The sequence below is a fragment of the Typopeltis vanoorti genome, chromosome 20 (genome assembly GCF_054136105.1).
Source record: "Typopeltis vanoorti isolate ZY-2024b chromosome 20, IOZ_Tvanoo_1.0, whole genome shotgun sequence".
Lineage (NCBI taxonomy): Eukaryota > Metazoa > Arthropoda > Arachnida > Uropygi > Thelyphonidae > Typopeltis > Typopeltis vanoorti.
In genome coordinates this window covers 35,402,026-35,429,386 of record NC_143568.1, presented here as the reverse complement: position 1 = coordinate 35,429,386, position 27,361 = coordinate 35,402,026, and the positions used below count along the sequence as shown (strand labels likewise).

The window sequence follows — 27,361 nt, the reverse complement described above, 5'->3', positions numbered from 1 at the left end:
GCTGCTTCTCATGGTGAGTATTAGGTCTACTTGTCACAATGTTCATGGAATCAGACTTTTAGGTCTTACATCCTGGCAGTTTTAATGGCTCTTACACTTGCCAACACAACATAACAAGGCACATGTCAAAGCAATGAATGCAAACAGACGAAATTCATGCTTGCTCTGGTTAGCTTCATCACGATGCCATGACTTGAACATAGAATGAACTGGAATATACAAAATAAGCCTTTTTCACCAGTGAGACTTACTGCTTTTAAGATGCAGCAATGGCCAAGGATGAAACAACACTCTTGAAAAGGATGATTATATCGAACTCCACAGAACTGTTTGGTAATGTGAGCATCCACACACAATCTTGTTTCCACAACATGAAAGTTGTAAGTGAATTTTCATGGAAGAGATGCAGCCCACAAGTTTCTACTAACAGAAACAAATAAATATCAGTGACTGCTATTGGCCAAAGCACACAGAATCGATATCTTGAAATAACAGAGATTAGTCCTACAAAGGTAGGAGTCATGCTACACAAATTTCTGATCTGATGGATGTGTCTGGATATGGAGGTTGCCTGAAAAATGCTTTTTAGCTGAGTAGATTGCCCCCAAAAAATGAAGTCTGGATGTACGTGCAATGACAAGGGATGACTTCTTGCGATATAAATTATACCCAACAGTCAGAATGCAGAGAATCATCATCACAGGTTCTATTTTTGGGTCCTGGCCAACTGAAGTACTACATGATAGCAATTTTATAGTACTAATCTGATTTTCAAAAAAAAAGGTACATAAAGTAACAATCATGAAAAATTAAAAGAATACCATCAAAACATTGCAGTGGACAGCAGAGACTAAAAAAAAATAATAAGGACATGACCGAGACAGTTCTATTTTCCTCACCTTCAGCTGCAATATAACTATGTTGACGTGTTATGAAAAAAACTAATAATTTCCAGTAAGAAATTAATAGTAAGTTGTTAATTTCTATCAATAAAGAAATTTGTTTATATATCCATGTGTCTCATAACTTTTGTTAGGACAAGATATATCACATTAATCATTAAGAAACCAAAGTTTATTTATGCAACAAATACATGTCATAGCAACAGCATAAAGGCCAAAGAAAGTTCACAACAGTTCATTTCATGAACAGAGATAAAATTAAGGTCTCATAAATGTCAGGGAAGAAACCTTGAAGGATGGAGAAATTCACTTAATTTAGTAGCTTCTGGTAGTTCTCCACATTTATGCCTCTAGGAGCAAAAATATAGCAATATAGTAGTACTTGACTTCAAGTATTCTATAGAATGACTAATGTAATCAAATCACAAGCAAGGATTATTTGTAGCTCATCTCATCATTGGAAACTGCTTAAAGCATAAGCAGTTTCCAATAACTGCTTATGCTTTAAGCACTATGATAAGTGGCACAAGTGATTCTAATTACGTTCCTGTCTAAATTTCCTTTGTACAATGGCTGACAACTTAACTCAGCAATCCAAACACAGCACATTCTGCTGCACTCTCTAAACATTATTTTAATACTTTGGTGACATGCATATGTAATAATTCCAATTGGAAACATTAATTGCCAATTTTCTTCATCTATGACAGAAAATGCGATGTTTTTATCAATGATCCTTTATGAAATGCATCATTTTGTTCTGCTGAGCAAACTTTATATATCATTCTGACTTATAATAGTACACTTTTGGAAAAGGCAAAAAAAAATTTGCTTGAGACTGTTCAAACATACTTGAAGAAACATAGGCAACTGGAACAAATAGACCTACCTATACTTCAGATCAACAAACTACAATACAATACTACTCTTTCATATCTCATTAGTTATCTATCATTATAAATATCATTATTAGAATCAAGGTAAATTTACCTCTATAATAAGCTTTTGTAATTGCATCAAATTCCTCCTGCCCAGCAGTATCCCAAAGCATGAGCCTTACATCCTCTCCGTTTACTCTGAAATAATAAATATTCATCAATGAATATAGTATACTTTGTATTAGTATTTAGTGAATTAGGACTCCTTGCATGATGTATAACTTTATATTTGTGAAATAGGAGAATATTTTTAACTGTTCAATTATAAGTCCTTTATTCTAGAATGAAATTTTCAGTGCCCATACTAGGCTAATTTTTTTTTTTTTTAATAATGATCTTATTTATGAAAGTCACAAGACATAATACAACTGTGCCATGTGCACACAAGTGGTTGAGGAGAAAGAAGCAATCTATTATTATCTTTACTAAAAAGCTGGAGATTGTACTAAGTGGGAAAACAGTATGGGGGAAACTGTTTGAAAAAATAGGTGACGTTATGAAAGAAAATGATGAAAGCTTGTTCAGTATGTTTGTAGTTGAACTGTGTATGGGTGTTTGCCAGGAGCTGTCCTAGTTCTTACAAGAGAAGAATAAAGTGGAAGAATGGTAGGCTAGTTCAGCAGAGTATCTACAGAAAAGGTCAATGCAGAAACACAAAGCCTATGGGGAAAGTAACTGAAGAGTCTTTGAGAAAAGGGTCATCTATTAACTGAACCATCTGTATAATCATCACGAATTCTTATAGAAGTTTCAGGTACACGATCACAAAGAACAATATTCCAAGGATGGTCTAATCTGGAATTTATCAAGTGCTGGAGTTGAGTAGGAGAGAAGTAGTATTTTGAAGGCAAGGAGGCTATTGACATAACATGTTTGTGCCAGAATAACCTTGATGTGACAGTCAGCCTAAGTAGGGAATAAAAGATCTATGATGAGAGGAAGACATCCATTATCAAAAATAAATGTGAGTGAAGTGGAATCTTTCTTGCAAGTATTAAGGTAGGAGTGAGTTTTAATAGCATTGATAAGTTGTCTTTACCCTACTTGAGAATGCTGAGGAGAGCAGTATTTAAGTCATTAGTTATGGAAGATCTTGAGGCTTCAATCATTTGAATATTACAGGATTTCTTGAACAAAGAAGAGGAATGAAAAGTACAGTCATCAGCAAACTATGAATGAATACAATTTGAAGTTAGAGAGTTGAGTGAGAGAGAGAAGGTCATTGATCTAACAGAGGAAGAGCGTGGTTAAGAATACAGAATCCTGAGGTACTCCAGCACTGACAGAGAAATCTGATAAGAGGAAGCCATGATAAAGGCTTGCTTCCATGCTGCTGGGCAGGTGCCAGATGAATAACAGTTTACATAGGTACAGGATGGGTGTTAATTCTGGAGCACAACTGGCAGAATACCATCTGGACCAGGAGATTTATTAGTGCCAAGATTAATCAGAATTTATCTGATATCCTTCTGAAAGATCAGAGATGACATCACATCATGGGCAGTTTGCAATAGTGCAGGAGGTGATTTGCCTTGATTATCTAAACATGAGTTGGAGATAATCCTTGAGTGAAGTTGCCATGGTACCATCAGGATGTGAGCGGTGGGAATAAGGAAAAGTAGAAGTTATGCCCAACAGCCTTAGCAAGAAACAAAGGCTTGACAGCCAGTTGAGCAAGAGGCAAACTTACTGATTTCTTATGAAATCTGCTTTGGAACTGTTGATAACTTAAACATGTTTTGGGTTGCAGTATAAGCTGAATGAGAAGCTGGAGGTTTTGATTTAAGCCAATGAACATATGCTATTTTTATCATGGACTGCAGAGGAACATATTTTACAGAACCAGGGCTTGGAAGGTTTGCAATGGAGTGGGGAATGAAGGCCATCATTCATGTGAGGGTCGTTGTAGTTATTAGTTCAGTGCAGATGTTTGGATCAGGAAAGTGAAAGAAAACAGTAAATCTAACCATGGAAAAGTGCAAAAATTCTAGAGATTATCCAAGTTGGCACTACTGTAATGCCATGGAGTGCGAGGCTGAGAGTGGCTGCTAAAGAGCAGTGGAGATCTCCAATCATAAATCTTCATTAAAAAAAAAATCATGCCCAAATAGTTGAAATATTTTACTTGCTCTACAGGTTTTACATTGAGACTGCAGTTGAAATTTTCCGTGTTCTTGCCTATTTTCAGCCTTTTTATTGCAGCTGTGATTCAATTTTAGTTAAAGAATCATAGCAACTGATGGCTTTTACAACCTCAAGAATTAATATCTACTCTTGATTGCATTTCTCTTGAATATTTTTCAGCACTGTTCTGATACTGCTTGTTTCATTTAATAGTCTATGAAAGAATTTGCTGGACTGTTTGGTTGGGTAGTTAGCATATCTGCTCTCCAACCAACAAGTATGAATCCTTCTGTAGGTATGGCTGTTTGTGAGTATCTTTAGGTAAAAGATGAATATCACCACCTGGAGCGAGTCCACCACCTTGCTTATTTGAGGCCTGAAGTGGCTTGAAAAACTTTCATATTTGGTCTCTAGAGCAGGATTTCTAGACTATGTAAAAATTTTAAAATATATCTACAATTAATGAAGAAAGAAATACCCATATAGTTCATTTCAGTAAAGTAAATTATAGAAATAGTGGATATTAAAGATCCAACATTATTTCATAGCCAAATGTAGAAACTATGAAAGTTTTGTCATTTTGATCAGAGAGCTTACACTACTTAAAAGAACAATGTCTAAGCGTCTGTATATATTCACCTTTTATTAGTGAATTTGATAATGATTTCACTGGCCTGACAGCTGTTTTGAACTAGTTAGTTCGCTTCAGAGAGCAGGTAGAAACTCTCATTCAATACCAAAACAATCCAATGTCAGAGAGGTGCATTTTTCATAAGTGAACTCTTGATCAGTGCATAAAAGTAATTAATACAGAAAGAGTTATATGGCTTCATTTCAGCAACAAATTATATAGAAATAGTGGATATTAAAGATCCAACATTATTTCAATGTCGAATGTATATAGGAAATATGAAAGTTTTGTAATTTTTACCAGAGAGCTTATGAGAATACAATCCATTATTCATTACTTTTATGCACTGACTGAGAGTTCACTTATGAAAAATCCAACTCTCTGACACTGGATTGCTTTAGTATTGAATGAGAGTTTCTGCCTCAGAAGAGAACCAACCAGTTTGAAACAGTTATCAGGTCAGTGAAAGAGGATTGTATTCTCATAAGCTCTCTGGTCAAATTAAGAAACTTTCATAGTTTTTATATACATTCTGCATTGAAATAATATTGGATCTTTAATATCCACTAGTTCTATAAATAAAATTCCTTAGCCCACTCATGGTACAAATGTACCATAGGTTTACAAAAAACCTTTCATAGGTGGGAGCCACAAAAATTATTCCGGACATCTAAGAAAATCTGTATTTTCAGTTTTTGAATTGCTATTAACATCTGATACCTTTCACAGTACTCTTTTAGCTTTTTTAACAGGTAACTTACTTGCTAGGAACTTTCAATATGTTTTCTTCTATGCCTCTAATTCTTGCACCCACCATGGAGTTCTGATTTTTCTATCAGTGCAGACACGTTCATGATGTGCCTCCCTAGCTGAATCAATCACTATCAGGTCCAGAGCCGGCGCTAGGGTCTTTGCTGCCCGCATGCAATGTCTATCTAAGCGCCCCTGTAACAATCCAGGCGTGTGTGGTTCTTTTTATGATAATAAAAATTTAAATTATTTGAAATTTCTTAAATAAATTTTGACAGAACAGCCACACGTTGGTTCGCTAAATGTAACGAACCGGGTGTGTTGACTAGGCAGGATAATCATTAAAAACCCGAATATTCAAAAAATTCTCAAAAGTTAAAGCAAATTTTGATAAAGCCACATCACTTTAATCGTTGAATATAATAATTAATATTTAAGGAATTGACAGCGTATACTAGAAATATAGATTAAATAAACTTTAATATATACTTTCCGATATTTCGGCGAACGTCACGTTGCCATCTTCTTGGGAACTTACTAAAAAGACACGTGCACACAAGTACTAATAACAGCAAATGAGACTGAAGCTAAGAAGCTAGCGTTTTTCTAAAGTCCTGATGGTGCCCCCTGGCGGGCTATATTGGTAGTTCTTGGCCTTTGGGCTGAAGTTCTTCTGATAAAAGTTTCCCAAATTTGGGGCAGTTTCATGCATCCAAATTTGTTGAGGTTTGGCATGTTCCTAAGGGCCGAGGCTAATTCCATGAATAGTCTTTCATACTTGAACTTGCTGCGGTGTATTACTGTGGCTTTCTTCCATCTTATTCTGTGGCGAGTATCCAGAGCGTGGTCTGCAAGCCCAGAGTGGCTGTACTGGTGAAATCGGATGTAATCCTTGTGTTCTGAGATTCTGATATTTGCTGTCCTGCCTGTTTGGCCAAAGTAGGACAGTTTACAGCTGCAAGGGACCTGGTATACACCAGGTAGGTCTAGGGGAAGTGGTTGGTCTTTGGTGGAGCGGATAAGGGATGCCAGTTTTCTATGTGGTCTGTAACAAGTGGTCAAGTCATGTTTTTTTAAGATTTTATTGATTTTTTCCGAGGTGCCTCTGATGTAGGGAATAGTGATGGATTTAGAGTAATCTTTTTTGTGAAGGGGAGGGGGTGGTGGGTTGTGGATAACTGGGTTAAGTATTTTTTTGGATTTTTTGGAGGGGGTAGCCATTGGCTGAGAAAGTGTCACGGATGTGATTTAGTTCAGTGGTTAGGGCTTGATCATTAGAACAGATTATTTTTGCCCTGTTGAATAAAGTTTTAATAACTTCATATTTTTGTGGGGGGGGGGGGGGATTGTTGGTGAATGTATCTGCCTGTATGGGTGGGTTTTCTATAAACTGAGAAAATCAAGGTTCCATCAGGTTGGCGGGTGACTAGTGTGTCTAGGAAGGGGTGGTTATTGTTTTCCTCTTTTTCCAGGGTGAATTTGATTCTAGGGTGTTGGTTGTTCAAGTGTGTTAGGAAGGAGAGGAGTGAATCCGGGCCATGTGGCCAAATAGCGAAAACATCATCAACGTAGCGAAGCCATATGGTAGGTTTTTGTGGGGCTGAGTTTAAGGCTTCAAACATCTCCATGAAGAAGTTGGCCAAGGGTGGGGAAAGTGGTGAACCCATGGCTGTCCCCTCTATCTGTTTGTAGAATTTTTCCTGCCAAACGAAATAGCCCGAGTTCATTGTAAACTGAAATAGGGCTGAGATATCGGGAGGAAATTTAGCTTGGATTAGCTCTAAGGTTTCTTTGAGGGGGACATTTGTGAATAGGGAGGAGACATCAAAACTGACCATTATGTCATTATGTTGGAGTGTAAGGTTTTCTATACTGGCTTTGAAGTGGGTTGAGTTTTTTATGTGTGATGGTGTATTGCTAGTATAGTGTGAGAGCGCTTAGGCTAAATGCTTGGCTAGTTTGTAAGTGGGGGGATTCAATGCCATCCACTATGGGACGTAATGGCACATTTTCTTTGTGTATTTTTGGGAGCCCATATATGCAGGGGGGGGGGGGTCTAGAGTTATAGGGTTTTAGTCTGTTGGTAATCTCCACAGGCCAAGAAGTGACCTTCTTAAGGAGCCTATGGAGTTTTCTAATTTGTGAGTTGGTGGGATTGTAATCAATGGGGAGGTAAGTGGAACGATCTAATAATAAAGCCTTGAGCTTACCTGTGTAGTCTTTAAGATTGAGTACCACAGTGGCGTTCCCCTTATCTGCTTTGGTGATCACTATTTTTTTGTTTCTCTTCAATTCTTGTAGTGCCTTGTATTCACTAATGGATATGTTGGATTTTGGAGGTTTTGCTTTATTGAGAACACAGGCTACAACCAATCTAATGTCGTTGGCGATGTGGTTTGGAAGTTGGCGAATCCCGCGTTCAATTTGAATCATTAATTCCTCGGCCGGTAATTTCCTAGGAGCAATGGCGAAGTTGTGACCACGTGACGGAGCGTGGAGTGCTTCTGGCTTTAAGGTAGCTGATGATAGGTTAACAACAGTGTTGGTTTGTAGTTTAGGTTTGGACGCCGAGTTCTTTGTTAATTTATCAAACTTGTTGATATGTTGGCTCCGTACTCGTTCAAATTCTTTTTTAGCTGCCGTACACGAGACGTCATGTAGGACCGACCAAAGCTCGTGATTCAGCGTAAGTGAAAGCTCATTTTCTAGCGTTGATATAGCTCTGTTTATGTCGGCTAGGGAACCGCGTGTAGCGGTAATTTGCTCCCGAAGTAATGCCTGGCTAGCGCGGTTGTAAATACGGAGAGCTTTCTGTGAGATGAAGCGGTGTTTAAATTTAACACAGTTCGGGATGACATGATTATCCCGGCAGCGTTTTAGGAATGCCAGACGGTTAAGTTGTCTGGATAATTTCAGCTTCAGTTTGCTGTAATGGCGGGCCTTGCGTGCGAAGAGATCTTCGGTAAGCTCAAGTTCCACTTACCTCCCCATTGATTACAATCCCACCAACTCACAAATTAGAAAACTCCATAGGCTCCTTAAGAAGGTCACTTCTTGGCCTGTGGAGATTACCAACAGACTAAAACCCTATAACTCTAGACCCCCCCGCATATATGGGCTCCCAAAAATACACAAAGAAAATGTGCCATTACATCCCATAGTGGATGGCATTAATTCCCCCACTTACAAACTAGCCAAGCATTTAGCCAAAGCGCTCTCACACTATACTGGCAATACACCATCACACATAAAAAACTCAGCCCACTTCAAAGCCAGTATAGAAAACCTTACACTCCAACATAATGACATAATGGTCAGTTTTGATGTCTCCTCCCTATTCACGAATGTCCCCCTCAAAGAAACCTTAGAGCTAATCCAAGCTAAATTTCCTCCTGATATCTCAGCCCTATTTCAGTTTACAATGAACTCAGGCTATTTCGTTTGGCAGGAAAAATTCTACAAACAGATAGAGGGGACAGCCATGGGTTCACCACTTTCCCCACCCTTGGCCAACTTCTTCATGGAGATGTTTGAAGAGAAAGCCTTAAACTCAGCCCCACAAAAACCTACCATATGGCTTCGCTACGTTGATGATGTTTTCGCTATTTGGCCACATGGCCCGGATTCACTCCTCTCCTTCCTAACACACTTGAACAACCAACACCCTAGAATCAAATTCACCCTGGAAAAAGAGGAAAACAATAACCTCCCCTTCCTAGACACACTAGTCACCCGCCAACCTGATGGAACCTTGGTTTTCTCAGTTTATAGAAAACCCACCCATACAGGCAGCTACATTCACCAACAATCCCCCCCCCCCACAACAATATGGAGTTATTAAAACATTATTCAACAGGGCAAAAATAATCTGTTCTAATGATCAAGCCCTAACCACTGAACTAAATCACATCCGTGACACTTTCTCAGCCAACGGCTACCCCCTCCAAAAAATCCAAAAAATACTTAACCCAGTTATCCACAACCCACCACCCCCTCCCCTTCACAAAAAAGATTACTCTAAATCCATCACTATTCCCTACATCAGAGGCACCTCGGAAAAAATCAATAAAATCTTAAAAAAACATGACTTGACCACTTGTTACAGACCACATAGAAAACTGGCATCCCTTATCCGCTCCACCAAAGACCAACCACTTCCCCTAGACCTACCTGGTGTATACCAGGTTGCAGCTGTAAACTGTCCTACTTTGGCCAAACAGGCAGGACAGCAAATATCAGAATCTCAGAACACAAGGATTACATCCGATTTCACCAGTACAGCCACTCTGGGCTTGCAGACCACGCTCTGGATACTCGCCACAGAATAAAATGGAAGAAAGCCACAGTAATACACCGCAGCAAGTTCAAGTATGAAAGACTATTCATGGAATTAGCCTCGGCCCTTAGGAAAATGCCAAACCTCAACAAATTTGGATGCATGAAACTGCCCCAAATTTGGGAAACTTTTATCAGAAGAACTTCAGCCCAAAGGCCAAGAACTACCAATATAGCCCACCAGGGGGCACCATCAGGACTTTAGAAAAACGCTAGCTTCTTAGCTTCAGTCTCATTTGCTGTTATTAGTACTTGTGTGCATGTGTCTTTTTAGTAAGTTCCCAAGAAGATGGCAACGTGACGTTCGCCAAAATATCGGAAAGTATATATTAAAGTTTATTTAATCTATATTTCTAGTATACGCTGTCAATTCCTTAAATATTAGTTATGTTTAACCAGCGTATAGCATCTCAACAAGAACGTTGAATATAATGATACAGGGATTATAGCCTTCTCACCGACCCAAATCGCTAACAAAATTAAAATGAATTTTAATTAAAGTTAAAATTTATTTGAACTAAAGTTTAAAAAATTCTTGCATCTTACTAAATTCTTAGTAAGTTGTAAAAATTTTTTAATAATTTTTATAAGTGGAACTATCTTTTAGGAAAATAAAAGAAACTCAAGATAGATGAGAAAATAATTCAGAAATAATAATTAGAACATTTTATTAATATTAATATAAGTATTCAAAAAATAAAATCTTTATAGAATAACAGAAAATAAATTAAATTACATAAATATACTTGAAATTGTTTTATTAAAATTTTAGGGTTCTTGATTTCATATTCACCAAATTAGAAATAATGGTCTTAACGTCTAATTCCGCACATACATCATTTTCAATAGCTATTAACACCAAACTAACAAGCCTTTTTTGTGACATACTTGTTCTTAAGTAGGTTTTAATCAATTTCAACTTGGAAAAGGAATGTTCGCCGCTCGCTACACTAACAGGTAAGGTTAATAGTATTCTTAAAGCAATTGAAAAGTTAGGGAAAGATAAATTCTTGGACACAATAAAATTAAGAATATCGAAAGGGTTTTGAATATTTAAATTATCCTTTCAAAAAATATCCCGGAAAGCACATAACTCGTCATAAAAATTCTATTGCATTTACTTCTTTATTGTCGCTGTCCATCAAGATTATTTTTTCGTATATCTTCGTTATTAATTTGTAGTAATCTATACAATAAATTGAAATTATCATAATATGTTTTTAGTTGTTCAGAACATTCTATTAACAAACAAATTGTAACGTCTAGAAGTGTATAAAACACATTCACTCTAAATTTATCTTCTGGCGATTGTGGCGTTTCGTCATGATGCTCGTAGTCCAATTGTCGTGTCTTCTTTCGTCGTCAAACTTCCATACTAGTGTTAAATTCTTGTTCTCCATCCACCTCTTCACTCAGTTCTTTTGCCGTTTTTAGAACTTCTTTAAAATTTGTATGTGATCGATACTCTTGTAAGAATATTTTTAAGTTTTCGATAGATTCTAAAGCAAGCGTAATGTTCATATTTTGGTCTTTAAGCATTTTACTCACAGGCTTTATTCTGTTAAGTAAATCATGCCAAATTATAAGAGAACAAATAAATTTGTAGTCCTTCGTTTTAGCACATAATGTTTGTGCTTCATGCTGAGTTTCTTTATTAAAATTTTCATTATTTAAAATTTCAAAAAGTGCATCATAAATTTCTCCTAACTGATATCGTAGAGGACGGATTGCATTAATTTTACTTTCCCATCGCGTTTATGATGGCTGTTTCAATGTTAAATTTTTTATGAACTTTAAAAGGATTGCCCAACGTTTATAAGAGAATGAAAAGAAATTATATATTTCTTGAATAATTGCAAAGAAACTAATTGTATCTGCATTCACTTTGGCTGCATCATTAATGATTAAATTTAGAGTATGAGCAGCATATGGCACATAAAAAGCTCTAGGATTTTTGTTCAAAAGCAAATTTTGGAGTCCATATTTTTTCCCTTTCATATTTGCCCCATTGTCATACCCTTGACCTCGCATGTCTTCAATGGGAATATTTCATTTTTCCAGTTGTTCCACTATTGTTGCACATAAATCACATCCTGTGGAATCCAATATATCTGCAAAACCTAAAAAGTTTTCCCCGATCTTAACAATTCCATTGTCACAGGAAACAAAGCGCATAATAATGGTCATTTGTTCTGTTTTACTTGCATCAAGTGTGCAGTCTAAAATTATGGAATAATATTTAGATTTTCGAATTGATAATAAAATTGTATCCCTGATTACATTACTTAAAATTTCCAATATTTCATTTTGACTGTCTTTATTCAAATAGTGTACTCTATTGTTTCCTTGTAGGGCCCTTTCAACATGATTTTCCATAATGGGATCAAACTTTGCAAACAGTTCGACTAATTTTAAAAAATTGCCGTTATTCCTTTCATATATTTTATCAGATGATCCACGAAAAGCTAAATTTTGGCTACCAAGGAATTTTATAATTTCAATTAAGCGTTCTAAAACACTCATCCAATGTTTCTTTTCCATTTCATACATGCTTTGAGTCTGGCAATCAATAGTAGTTTTGATTTTTTAATTTTTATCAAGATTCTTCCATTTTAAGAAATTTTTCATATGAGCTAAACTAGTCTCATGTCTATGCAAAGTTGTACTCGTTCTCCAATTGTTATAACCTTCTACAAGACTACTTGATTCAGTAGGTGCGACAAGTTTGCAAAAAACAGAATTTAAAGTTTTGGAAAAAATGAGCCATGTTCTTGGCACGAGCTCCCCGTTTTCCATTTTTCTATTATAATACGTGTCGCCAAATTTACGACCATATGTATATCTGGGATATATTATATTTTTCTTTTGAACAGGCCCCATTTCAATTAAAACAACTTGTAATTTTTCATCAATATTTCCTCCTGCACCTGGATCTTCTAAATTTACGGAGACTAACAATGTGTTAGTTTCGCGATCAACTACAACAAAATCTTCTCCTGTTTTTCACTTAAATCCTGCATCTTGTTCAACAGTTGTAATAGTACTTTCATTCAAACTGGATGATGTGCACAGTTCGTCAACTCTGATTTCTGATGTATCGAGTTGGTTACAATCTGCATCAGAATATTTTAATATTTTAACAAATTTATTAAGAGCAGTTTGTTTCTTAATATCTGCTTCTTTCGCAGCATGACGCTTATGATTTTGTGCACCATATAACCTTTTTTAATTTTTGATTCCATTTCTATTTTATATCCACAAGAAATTATTACACAACACGACACAGAGACGAAACAATAGTCCACACCGCGCTACTGTCAGTAGCCTATTGAGATGCGTACTGTTATAAATCTACTGTAGCTATCCTGTCATTACTGTGACATTGTAAAATTTTATTATTATTTTAACTTTGTATACTTGTGATGTCTTTTTGCTTTACTTTATACTTTATTCTCCGTTATTCTAATGTAGATGTGCGCGCTTTCTCTCTCTCTCTCTCAGAATCTCTCGTTTATATTATTACGCGCTATGTTTACAAGAAAGTCAAATAACATTTATTTACATTACTATGAAATGTACATGAATTTAAACATTAGGAAGATTGCTTTCTCTATCCTTCTATAAAAACTCTAGCAAAATTTAGAACCTTTTTTCTTCAACTTTTAAAATACTTTCTTTAACACAAAACGTTATCTACTCTCAGTTTACAAATTTTACTTATTAAACTCCAAGCTTATTCGCAAAGAGGTTACCTAAATCTCTCTGTTAAGTTATCTTTACAAATTTGATATCAACTTTTAACATGCCAATTGATTCTCTTAAGGACACTTCTTAACCTTATTAAACATTAAACATATATCTTAAACGTCTTTCTAATACAACTATAAGAGGAATTATATAAAAGTTTTGAACTTACAAAGGCTCTGTATCTCACGATTAGTCAAAAGTCTTTCACTAAAAGTTCTATGGCAATTCTTTCATCTCAGATCTTCATCTGGAATTTTGGCTTCAGCTATATCAATTGGGAATGTAGCAGGACTCATACAGTTCCAGAAAAATGTTATTCTCCCACGGCAAAAAGAAAAACTTACGAGATTGCCGCCTCCAAGAAAAATGAAACTGTTGTCAACTGTCAATCAGATCCCTCTGGACTGGAAACTTTTCTCTTCCATGGCGTTTGGGACTTCCTTTCGGCAATTTGAAAGCCCTGTCCGTGGCCTAGAAGTCGTTTCTCTCTAGCGACGTCTTGAACCGAGAAGCTCCTTTCTGGAAGCGAAAAACTCCTCTCTCAACCAACATCTGGATCTGGGATGCTCTCTGACGATGTCTGGAACCGAGCAGCTCTGTCTCTCTTCGGCAGCGTCTGGGACCGGGCAGCTTTAGCAATGTCTGGAACCGAGCTGCCTCCTCTTTGACAGCGTCTGGAACCGGGCAGCCTCTCCTATATCTCTGTGGACGTCTCTGGAACCAGGCCCCCTCTACTTCTGCAGTCCCTTCTGTTTGCTTCAGTTCCTTTTTATTATACCTCCTCTGAGACCTTGCATGAAGTTTGGCAACCTCCAAAGAATCAGTATGATTCTTTCATCTTAAAGTTTCAAGTTCAGCACGCCTTTTGTTCTCCTCCGCTTTCTTTTAATTGTAAGTTGCCGGCCATTGGAAAGTTGTTTGAACCTTTCTGACTGACTTAGCAGATGTTTACACTTAGAGCCTGCAAGCCTTTCTCATACAAACAAATTTTAATAACAATCTTTCTAATGCCGCCATGTAGATCTATTACTTGCAGCTTCGGTGATATAAACATTGCCTTTGTTTTTAACACTCTAACATTCTTATTAAAGCAGTATATACAGTTAACTTCCAGTGTTATTTACAATAACATCTAAAACAAACTATACAGAGACAAACAAAGTTTATTTTTACAATATTCACATGGGACTTAACCTAAGTAAACAATCGAATGTAATGTGCTTTGGAATATTTAAGCTACAATCGAGTTTTTACAGTACCATATGACTGGTTATGTAGCAACAAATGTTTTGTACGAAAATTCGTTTCTGCGCATAAAAACCGTTCACCGTTTCACTTTAGTTTCTGGAGGCAAGCATTTAGCCTGCTCTCGCTGCAAAATTGTAAACAGCTGGCAATATACAATTTTTAAAAAAATTTTTATTCGGTGTATCTGGCCTTATTTATTTTAATATTGATCATTCTAAGAATTTTTTGTTTTTAGGATAAAAATTTTGTTTCTTAAAAATGAACTTATGACCCGTGCCCCCCTTCATAGCGGCGCCCGCATGCCCGCTTCCGCCGGCTCTGATCAGGGCTATTGCGTCTCAGATATTTTTCTGCTCCCAAGACTCGAGACTTTTTTTTCCAAGTACTTGGAATTTTCAGGACTATACAATTTTGCTCATGAAAATTATTTTTTAAATATATTTAAATATGTAATATATATTTTAACTACATTTAACCTTTTAAATATATAGTTTTCAAATTTAATATTTAAATATTTTTTAAATAATTAAATTTTTAATTATTTAAAACTTGCGCAATAAAAGAAGTGCAATAAAACTCAACTTTTTAATAAAATGTTAAAACAATTGAATGATTAAGGCAGAACACACACTTTGTTCTGCCTTAATCATTCAATAAGCAAGCAAGTTTTCATGTAAGCTTTCATGTCCAGCTATTTTTTTTCAAATTGCTCACTATGATTCACCTCAATAAGTTGCTAAATTTTGCTTTCATAACATATTAAAGTCTTCAAAGATCACTATAATTCCACTTAATGAGATACAACATACTCTTCAAAAGTTGCCGAACTCTGAAAAACAGCAAATCTAGCGACAAAAATTTGCTAAAATCACATGATTATGTATTATTTTGTATTCCATATGAAATGTACTTTTTTCAAAACCTAGCAGAATGACTTGTCTAGTCGATAAGCAGTTAGAAGAATTATTTTCTAAATGCATATCTAGATACCACAAGTTGATCATAACCCATAGGATGAAAATCATTTATGAGCAACCAAGAATAACTGTATCCTTTAAGTGACTTCATCCACAAGAGGTTGTAAACCTGTAGTACATCAGTACCCATGGGTGGGCAAAAGTATTTTTTACATAATCAAAAAACTCTGCTCTAGAAACCAAATACTGAACTTTTTCAAGTCACTCTAATAACACATGAAGTGGTGAGCTCACACTAGGCAATAAAATTCACCACTTGCCTAAGCATTCACAAAACATTCTTGCCCATAGCAAGATTCAAACTCACAGCCTGTTGGCTGGAGAGCAGGTGTATAATCCACTTGGCAAACAGACTGACATGTCACACTGCAATATTAATATTACAAAGATTTAAAAAGATTATCATTTTCTTCTTTCTTATGAAATAATAATATTAGATTAACTTCATAAGAAAACAATTTGAATTAATTTTTTCTCTAAATGATATAGAACTGCAAAGTGCAGTTCTACCTAGCAGACAAAATTAGAAGTAACCTGGTTTTGTCAGAGTTCATGGGTGAGTCCTAGTCATTTACAATGAAAAGTTGGGGGAGAGGAATGTGATTTCATGTTGTTGAAGGCTAAGGTGAGAGAAGGCTTTTGCTCCTAAAGTTCTACACTCTCCAAACACATAGTAGTTATAACTTGCATTCAGTCTTTAAATAGCAACATTTATAACGTATGCTTAAGTAGTTAAAAAAAAAAAAGAAGTAAAAGCATATTTCAAATGCACATAGCAAACTAATCCTCATGACATTTGTCAGCAGTCTACATTAAAAAACACAAACATATACACACTTCTTCTGGTTCCCATCTGCCATATGGCCGTGGGAGGGTAGCTATATGCTACCATTCTAGGGAGAGATGATTATGAGCAAGGTGGTTTCCCGTTGCCTTCCTTGCCATAAGTATTTATGACTGTAACCTGTGGGTTCACGGGGCCGGTTTGCCTGCTTGCGGGATGAAAAACCCCAGATAAACTGGCGGAAAAAACCCTGCTTCCCATGCCCAAGACCAGCTAACTTGGCTATGGCTGAGGAAGATCCTTAAGCGTCTCACGTCGTAGAAGGGAATCGAACCTAGGACACTCCTTCCCCAGGCATATGGTTGCGAAGCGCAAAGCCACTAGGCTAACCACACGGATGATTGCCGTGCTGTTAAATGGTCTTGCTGAAAATCTCACCATTGTTATTCTGCCATTTACTCGTTTGTATCGTAATAATGCTTCTCTTCCTCTTTTACTTAGAAGAAATCCAACTCCTGCCTAATGTTTTAAACTATTGCCAGATGATTCATCCATCTCTTATCTCCATTGACTCTGTCTAGCACATCTCCACTAATCCAAAGATGCCACACTGATATTGCTTCATCTCTTTGCATCATATACACACTAATGTTATAAAATTTATATATATGAAATGCTACACAAAAGTTCGGGGAATTTGAATAGCATGCATGAACCGGTTGTAGTACAGCCTTCTGCCACCATAAGGGGCAAGAAGTAACCTTTGTTATGGAAGTGCAAAGGAAAAGTATAATATGCAGGCTCAGAGGTTGCATGGATAAACAAGGTCCATGTATCCAACTGAGTGATCAGGGTTGGGACAAGTTAGCTACTGAAAGAAGTGCAATAAAATTAAAACCAGCAAGAGACAAGCCATCAGTAGGAACATGGAATGTCTGTACTTTATGGGCTCCAGGAAAGCTAGACTTATTTTGCAAAGAGATGAAGCAATATCAGTGTGGCATCTTTGGATTAGTGGAGATGTGCTAGACAGAGTCAATGGAGATAAGAGGTGGATGAATCATCTGGCAATAGTTAAAAACATTAGGCAGGAGTTGGAGTTCTTCTAAGTAAAAGAGGAAGAGAAGCATTATTACAATACAAACGAGTAAATGGCAGAATAACAATGGTGAGATTTTCAGCAAGACCATTTAACAGCACGGCAATTCAGGTCGATTCACCCGCTTCAGAAAGTGCTGAAGAAATAGTTATTCCATAGTAACTTGAAAATAACCTTTAAATCAGTACAAAAGAAAGATATACTAACGGAGAGATTGGAATGTGAAGATTGGAAAGGACAGTGAAGGATGGGAATGAATAATAGGCAAATATGGATATGGAGAAAGCAACGGAAGAGGAGAAAGAATCCTTGAATTTGCCATAAAGCATGACATGGTAATTTGTAACACACATTTCCAGCAAAAAGACTGCAGGAAGAGAATATGGCTGCCACCAGATGAAAGAATGAAAAACTGCTAAACATGATACTCATAAACAAGAGATGGGCCACATCAGTTCAGCAGTGTTAAACATTTCAACGAGCAGACATGAAATGAGATTATAGCTTAGTGATTGCCAATATCAAGTTGAAACTCAAGCAACAAGCAAAGACACTGAGTGAGGAAATTAGAGAGAAAGTATAAGAAAGTGTTCAAGGACAATGAAATTCATTACAAATCGGAACTGGAGGAGAGAAACAAAAAAAAGTGGTGTCTGCCATCAAGAAAGCAGTGGAATAAACAGAGGGACAGAAAAGCAAAATAAGAAGCAGATCCGACAGGAGACATTAAAGTTAATTCAAGAGAAAAGAGCGTTAAAGATTAGGAGAGAGAGATCTCTGTGGAAATGGCAGAACAGTATACAGCAAAATGCAATGAAGTGAAGAAGGTGGTTAAGAGAGAGAACTAGAAATGGCCAGAGGAACAGTGCAAGGATATCAATAAATACTTTGGTAAATACAGAACAAGAGAAGTATATAAGATAATCAGAAATATCAACAAGAAATTTAATCCAAAACCGAGCAATAAATAATGAAAGTGGTCATATCTTGATGAACACAGAGAAATAGCAGGGGGGGGGGGGAGAAAGAGAGAAAAGATATTGCTCAGAGTTATATAAGAAACAGGGAGATGTTGAGGTCTAGAAGTTAACTGATGAAATGAGAGAAATATCACCGCCAAGCACAGATGGAGAAACAGATATACTGAGGGATGAGGTTGTAAAAACAGTAAAACATCTGAAAAACTACAAAAGCTTAGCAAAGTGCAAATTAGATAAGTTTGGGATTACAGAGAAAAGCAGACTGTACTTGAACAATAAACATTCAGATCTTCTCTTGTCAATGCTGTAGTGATGGAATTACTAGATCCCTTGTTGGGTAAAGGTTACAATGGATAACTACTACATATATCCTGAACTCGCTGATTTGCATTTACAGCATTGTACAGATTGTTATTGTACCTAAATGCTAAAAGGCAAGATCGCATGATGTAAACTGTCGCAGGTTGAAATCCAAGCTTAGCAGCGATGGAAAGTCTTCGCACTACGTTGGAAAGACAAAAGATGTTTTTCTGCTATCTTCCCTGCACAATCCATCAATGGAATCTGTGGAGAAGCATGGTTTCAAGAAAAAAAAACCCACTGCTGTGTGTGCATATACTAACGCCATGGGAGGAGTCTACAGGTGCGATCAGTAGCTATAATTTTACTCTGTAATGAGGAAACAGCATAAAAAATATTACAAAAAAAAGTGTTTTTGGACATATGTTGGACTTTATTGTTTGGAACAGTTTCCTCCTGGACAAGAAAAGATATGTCCACCATAACATATCTAGATTACAGAGGAGAAATTGCCAAAGCAATGCTACAAGTTTATGGTCCTTCTTCAGCAAGCAGCAGACAATCTTTTGAGACTTCTGTAGATGAACGCTGCTAAATCTATTTCTCAGAAACTTAACCACCCACAAAAAAAAATGCATGCAAATGTCATGTCTGCTTAAAAAAAAATTAAGGAGAAATGAGACAATAATCTGGTGTCTAAAATGTAAAACTGTTTTGTGCATTCATCCTCATTTTAGGTTGTTCCACACTGTTTAAGATATATAAATTTTGAATGGTATGAAAAACAAAAATATTCCTTTTCAGGGCCATCAAGACAGTCCTTTTCGGTATTACAAGTATTGATAGAGGGATAGCTGAGTGTAATGGTTATTTGTTCAAGTTGTTTTTATAACACAGAATAATATATTGTTCCTCTCGAAATGGCTAATCGTACCTTTTTCTGAGGGAATAAAATAAAAATAGGAAGGATCATCAGGACACATACCCTCTAAGTGAAAACACTTTTCTTTTTTGTATGCCCACAATCACCAAAGTTTGGAAATCTATAACACGTTAATGATATAAGTAATTAACTTCAGAGATAAGACTAAACGGTTTTTTTTTTTTTTTTTTTCAAGCCTCCAATAAGCTGGGTGATGGCCTTGCACTATGCTATTTACAGAACCAAATTCATCTACCCACCTAAATATCTTCATAAGCATTCGTGCCAGTATTGAAGATTTTAACCCTCAGCCACTCAGTAAAAAAAGCAACGACCCTATCCATTTGGCTACCTAAGCTTAGTTGTCTCAATCAGAAAAATAATTGAGTAGACTAAGACTGTGATTTTGTTTTGATTGGAATTATGGCAGAAAGCAACTATGAGGCAAGTACTCCATGCTTATTTTCCAGTGCTTTGCCTGTTTGCTGAAAAACGTGACCTCTTGGTAGGGAAAAACCATCAGCTCAATATGAGACTAACTTATTTTCAGTTGAAAAGCCCTGATGAAGGTTCTCATATTACTACATAGATTTCAAACCCAGGTTTTCTAACTGAAGAAAACTGTTGCCCTCTTCTCGTATCTGCTTAAGAGGAATACATTGCATCTCTCTTAGCTGGGAAATGGATGTTCGTAGGAAAATTTGTTTTTTTTGCATGACGAAGAGCCCTAATTTCTAGAAAAGAATGAAACTGGGATAATTTTTCTATTGTTTCAGAAATCTTGTGGTCACAGTTCTTACACAGCAAAGTTTTCTGGATGACTACGAAATCCTCAGTTTTCCACAACTAGCAAATACAAAAGTAACACTTGGAAGAGTTTCCACTGTTTGTCCTAGAACACATCAGACTTCAAGTCTTATTACTTGAAAGAAAAAACAAGAAATGTGGCTACTTTCAGAATATAGAACATAGAAATAGCATTATTATTATTATTATTAGTAGTAGTAGTAATAACAGTAATATTTTACTAAATGTGGAATAACGGGTTTTTTGATATATGTAACAAATTTTTCATGTAATATCTAAACTGTATTCTATAATAACAGCATAGTGATAACAACAATAGTTACATAACATTAATGTAATATTCTATTATTCTCATTCACTCAAGAAGAATGAATAAAATAAGATTAACTGTTACTGTTATAAAATTTTTATTATAATGGGAAAAAAGAAAAACGGGTCCTATTAAAACATGCAATTTTCCAAATACCTACAGAGTAATCTTCAACAGAAGATGCTCATGTTATCTCATAACATTTAAATTGTTTTTCATGAAATATCAATCAAGAAAACATGCCAAAATTGAAAAGTAAATTTTTTCATCAAAAGTAAATAAAATATAACACACACAGCATTGATTTGATATGGGTTCCAAATTTCTTGTGTGGGAGAATCAATATCTATATATATGATGCCTTAATTATATTTGAAACAATTCTGAATAGTAGGCTAAATCCTTCTCTGAGATGTTTTATTTCTTAATTTTGGAAACATTCTGTGTACCACAATCCTACCTAATGCCACTGTTTTTGAAATATGCCTATTATAAGATTGTTTTTTAGTAAATAAGAATACAGTTTGCTGAAAGTGAAACTTTGTCTATTAAATTTTCATAGCAGTGTGTGCCACAGATTAGAAATTTCCAAAGTAGCAATAATAATATTTTTATTACAAAACAGCAAAGTCCTGTAATAAAAATTTTTGCTATAATCAAGTTCAACAGATTCAATAATATTATTGCCCTGTTTCTTTTTCTCGTATAGGAGAAAAAAATAATTATACCAGATGTTCTGTCGGCAAAAATAGTAAGTAAATAATCATTTGCACTTTATTTTCAAAACACAAAGAACATTGTAAATTGATCCAATGACAAAGAAAATTATCTGTTTTTTTTTTCTTGTACGAGGGTGGTCTGAAAAGTTCTTGGCCTCGACCATAGATGACAACACTATCGGCAAGATTTTTTTTTTCTAAGTTGGTACATCTGTCATACGCATTCATGTGAAATTGCAAGTCATTCTATCCAGTAGTTTGTTTTATACAGCTGTCTAAAGCAAAAGTGTTGTCTGTATCCCTTGAAATGGATAAAATTGAGTATCATGCAGTTATAAAATTCTTTGTAAAAGAAGCCAAAAGAAATTCATTTGAAGTTCATAAGAGTTTATGGACACTCTTCTCCTTCATTTTCAAAATGGATTAATTAATTTATTTAAGAAATTGACTGTCGAGTTTGAACGTGGCTGTACCAGCCTTGAAGATGATCCATGTGAAGGACGTCCAAAAAGTAACACCACCAGAAATCATTGATCAAGTGCATGATATGGTAATGAATGACAGGCAAGTCAAAGTGCGTGATATTGCTGAGACTATAGGCATTTCAAAAGAACATGTAGGATATATTTTGGATGAAGAATTGCAAATGAAAAAGCTTTGTGCAAGATGGGTGCTGTGCTTGCTCACAACAGATCAAACACACACTCGCATGAAAATCTCTGAAAAGTGCTTGGAGCATTTTAACAAGAATAAAACCAATTTTGTGCATCGATTTATTACTATGGATGAGACTCGGATTCACCATTACACATCAGAATCCAAACAGCAGCTAAAAGAGTGGACAGAAGCAGGTTGTTCAGCGCCAAAGAAGACAAAATCAGTTCCATCAGCAGGAAAGGTCATGGCATTGGTGTTTTGGGATGCTAAAAGCATTTTGTTTATTAATCATCTTCAAAAGGTTAAACAATAACTGGGGAATATTATTCCGATCTTTTATTCAGACTAGATGAAAAAATTTGTGAGAAAGACCTGGTTTGCAGATGAAAAAAAAATCATCTTTCATCAGTACAATGCACCTGGCAGTATGAATTGTTGGAACGTCCACCCTATTCCTCAGATTTGGCTCCCTCTGACTTCAATCTCTTCCTCTCTGGTGAGTGTTTTTCTTGGAATCAAGAGGTGATTGCAGCTGTCAAGGCATATTTTGCAGATCTTACTGAGAGCCACAACAGGGATGGGATAATAGTGCTGGAGCATAGCTAAAAAAAATGTATTAGTCTTAAGGGAGATTATGCTGAAAAATAAAAATAATTTTGAAATTATAAATTTGTTTTTTCATTGTTAGGCTAAGAACTTTTCAGACTACCCTCATAGTACAAAGAAGAAATCATTGCACATAAGATGGGAGCATACAAAAGGGCAAAAATCTGTAAATTGATTACATTATAACTAATAGATAATTCATGCCAGAAAAAAAAATTATGTAAGAGTTCGAATATATAGCATATAAGATATAACATTTTATTCTAGTTTAGGTAAGCGGCATTGTTGAAGTAGCTAAACTTTTGCTACTATTTTACACTAAAATGCATGAGCATGTTCGCCAAGTGATTTAAGTATATAACAATCTTGCGAACAATTTTTAAATGAGAATAAATTCTCTGAAATATCTGCAGATTGAATAGGTCTATAACCCCCACTCCAAAAAAAAGAAATGATTATGTACAGTATGTCTACACTTGCAAGAGCTTCACTTGGTGACTTGCTAAGAATAGTCAATTTATACTGAAGGGGAGAAAAAAATGATGGATGTACGAATTGGTCGCCAACACACGAAATCACGTGCTTTCTTGTCCGTCACTGTACTAGTAGTAGCTTGATTTTTGTCACTTTTTTGCATTCATTTTTTTTTACTATTAATTTGTATGATGGATCCACTACAGTCGACAAGTTCTGGTGTTAAACCTTTCAGTAGTTCTTGCAAAAGAATATTGAATAATGTGCTGACATTTTGTGAAAACGAATCGTTAGAAGGCAGTCTCCTTGTTCCTCTTTCATCATCAAATTCCTGCTATGTATGCTCAAGGGGTGTACAGGATATGATAGTACTACATGAAAAATTTACATCATTACTAACTTCCTAGCTACAATTTTCCTCCAAATCAGTCTGTTACTTGTCAAGACTTATCAAGTCTATGTCAAGACGATAGACTTAGACGATAGACTTGTCAAGTCTATCGTCTAAGGCACCTTTTACTGTATCAATCCACTTATATCTTGGTCTTCCTCTGGGTTGTTTTCCTGCCAACTTGGCAGAGAACACTTGTTTTGCTAATCTTTCCTCTCCCATTCTGTTTAAATGACCATACCACCTGAGATTAGCTCTGCTAATGCATTCCTGGATGCTGACAATGTCAAGTTCTTTCCTAATATCCTTGTTTTTAATATGATATTGCCATTGATGCCATCTGTTCACGCCCCCTAATCTTTCTCAGGACTCTCATTATCTGCGGTCTCTAGTCTTTGGTCAAGTGTTTTACTTCTGACCCAGCTCTCAGATCCATAAGTTAAAACTGGTTTGAACACTGTTCCCCTTTCTCAAGTCATAAAACATGCAAGTGCAATTGTGGGCGTATCGGACTCGACTGTTAAAAGAATTCATAGTGTAAAATCTTGTATAGAAAGAATTTAGAATAAAATCTCTTCTATACTGTTTTACTTGGGAAATGAAATCAATTTAATATACTTGTAATCTGATTCATTTTGCTGTAATAAACCTAAAAAATGCTAGAATAAATTGTGATAAGAAAATTGTACAGACAAAGAAATAACTCAGACGGGATTAAAAATGTAAGACCTGAGGCTATAGCAACTCGTGAAGGTCACCGAAGTACGGGTTTCCCGACTTAACTCAGCGACCGCTAGGTGGCTGAGAAGACTCCTTCAAGAAAAATCCAAGAAAAGAATCGAAGGAAAAGAGGCTTTTCGATGCTAGGCTTTCTGTTCCTGCTCTCGTTGTGAGGGGTTTCAATGTGACCTGCCGTTCCAAGGATGGGGATCCATGTCCCGGCAGCTGAAGCCCGACGATGATAGGAAGTTCGTATTAGCATTGACGGTCTGCTCCAGAGTTCCCACCTCTAAGTTCCTTGACAATCTCTGCATGTGAAGTATCATCGATGTCATAAAACGTGCCGGGGTATGAATTCTACCGGAAAGTAGATGAAGGCGTCAACGATTTCTAGGATCTTGTGTAATGAACTGGATGACAAAGTAACAAGTAAGACTTTTGTATAGGACTTTCCTAGATGTGAAATTAATGGCAAAGAGTGCTGATTTTATAATTTGTTAGCATAAAGAACAGTGGTAAGGACGGAAAGTCGTTTTGTTAAAATTGTGAAGTAGTCTGCACAGTTATGAGGAATTAGATGTTATATATTGAAGAGGGAATTGTATGTGAAACTTTTAGTTAAGCTTAACAATATTTATAGTCTGAGCTAAATTAATGTAAAGTGTATACAAGTCTGTTTCCATGTCTGAATTATATGTAAGCATATTTATTGCATTAGTCATTAAGCTTAAGAGAGAAATGTTTAAATAATCAAGTGGAGAACCAGACCCGTGAATTTTATATTATTTCCATGTCATTTTATTGAGAGAATTTGAGTTGGATTAATTTAGTATGTGTAGTGTTACCCTCTATATGTATCTTGATTTAGCATGAATAAATTGTTTTGTTTGTCAAATAACTTGCCTGATTCTGCCTGACCAATACATTTCTCATAAAAAGACAGAACCTGTGTGACCTTAAGAGTAAAAGTAGCCACGAATAGTAAGTTTGATGATTGCTTGACTTAGAGATAATTCTGTGTTGTGCTGGGCGCTTTTCTTACATGTATTGGAAAGATATACAATTCCTCTACACGATCTCTGATGGCGCAGTCGTAAATACAAATAAATTTTCAGAGATCAGTATGAGAAAAAGCCAGCTATTTAGACAAAGGAACTGGCTCCAGCTAGAAGCAATTCCTAAGTTCTAAAATACGTACACGTGAAGTAGCATAGTCATGACATTGAGAGGGGGAATTAAATTGATAGACTGAAAGGATTAAAGGTGATATACTATTTCAAGCAACGAGATTACAACATGGAGTTACAACTGTTAAGTTAAAGTTAAGTAAAAATGAGTAAAATAAGTAAATCAGCAAAGAGAAGAAATATTGAATATAGAATGGGGTGCTTAATGGTCAAAGCTGTATAAATGAGAGGAGACCTCCACATAGCCTTTAAAAGAATGTGGAGAACCTACCAGGGCTTTTGACCTAATGTCCAATCCTCACCGTCTCGTGATGCACCCTGTTGGGTATCTGACCGGATACTGAACAAACAAGGATGGGCTGGCAATTTGGGATTTAGCTGACAAAATTGTATTCTTATTGGCTTCAACCAAAATACAAATGATTGTACAACATGACAAAATTTCATACTAGGGTGTCACCCGGTTAAACAAGGTCCCCGTTATTTTTACCAGGGCGAACAGCGAAAAGTCAGCTACTGGAACAAATCTGAAAACACACCCCAACTCAATACCACCAGAGTTAAAGATCGATACTATCAACATAAGAAACCTGAATGGCAAAGAAAGGGAGCTAGTTGAGGAATTAGATAAGTATCAGATAGACATAATACGGGTGACTGAAACTAAAAATACAAAAAACTGGTGAGATCTTCCTGAGCAATAAATAAAATGTTATATTCAGGCAATGACAATCAAGGAAAAGGAGTAACCATAGTATTCAACACTAAATATGAGGCTAATCTTCTTGAATAGCAAGCAGTCTCAAGTAGAGTGATGTGGGCAAATATCAGAAAGGGGAACTGGACAATGAGACTTATTTGTGCCTATGGTCCCACAGAAGATTCTACTAAGGTAGAAGTGGAGGAATTTTTTGATGCTTTAGAGAAAGCAACAGACAAAATCAAAATGGAAAAGTTGGTCCTTGTTGGGGATCTAAATAGCAGAGTAGGAAATGATTGTCAGACATACAAAAATATTTTGGGAAAATTTGGAGAAAAGTTAATAATAATGGCAAATACCTATTGGATTTCTACTCAGGACATGGACTGATTATTCCTAACACCATGTTCCAAATTAAAAATGTGCAGAAATTCACATGGAGAGAAGAGGAAAGGAATAAGAATGGTCAAAATGAAGACAATAACAAAGTCTCATTGACTATGTTATTGTTGATAGTGATGTTTTCTCCCTGGTGCAGGACACCAGAGTGTACAGAGGATTTGAAATTGGAAGTGATCGCTATTTAGTCTTGAGCAGGATAAAATTGAATTTCATATTGAAAAGAATGACATGTAAGAAAGTTTTAAAGCGAATAAAAGTTGAGCCACTCTCAGATGTGAACTGTAGACTATAATACACAAAGATTATTGAAGAAAAAATGAAAGAGTTTGAGAACAGGAACCAAACCTTAGAGATTCGGTGGCAAGCCTTGAAGAAAACCCTGATTGATTCAACCAGAGAGGCATGTCGTGAGGTTGTGTGCAAGGATAGAAAAATCAGAACTCCATGGTGGACACACACAGGAAGTTAAAGAGGAAAGTATATCAAAAGTTTCTGGCTAATAAGTCAGCTTATGCTCTTAGAGAATACAGAAACCAATGTAAGAAAGCTAAACACTCTGTAAAACTTGCTAAACAAAAGTCATGGGAGGATTTTGGCAAGAACATAGAAAATAAATATGAAGAAGGTGGCAAAATATTCTGGAGGTTGTTG

The 27,361-nt window shown here is 36.0% G+C and overlaps 1 protein-coding gene across 3 annotated transcripts in view; it reads right to left on the bottom strand.

Annotated features, from left to right (window-relative positions):
* The window catches only part of Rab23 (RAS oncogene family member Rab23), a 163,013-nt gene that overhangs the window by 44,062 nt on the left and 91,590 nt on the right, over positions 1-27,361 (bottom strand). For all 3 annotated transcript variants that reach the window (XM_090410805.1, XM_090410803.1, XM_090410802.1), the window contains exon 5: positions 1,893-1,978. In XM_090410805.1, the coding sequence (XP_090266931.1) occupies positions 1,893-1,978 (86 nt within the window). The remainder of the gene's footprint in view (positions 1-1,892; positions 1,979-27,361) is intronic.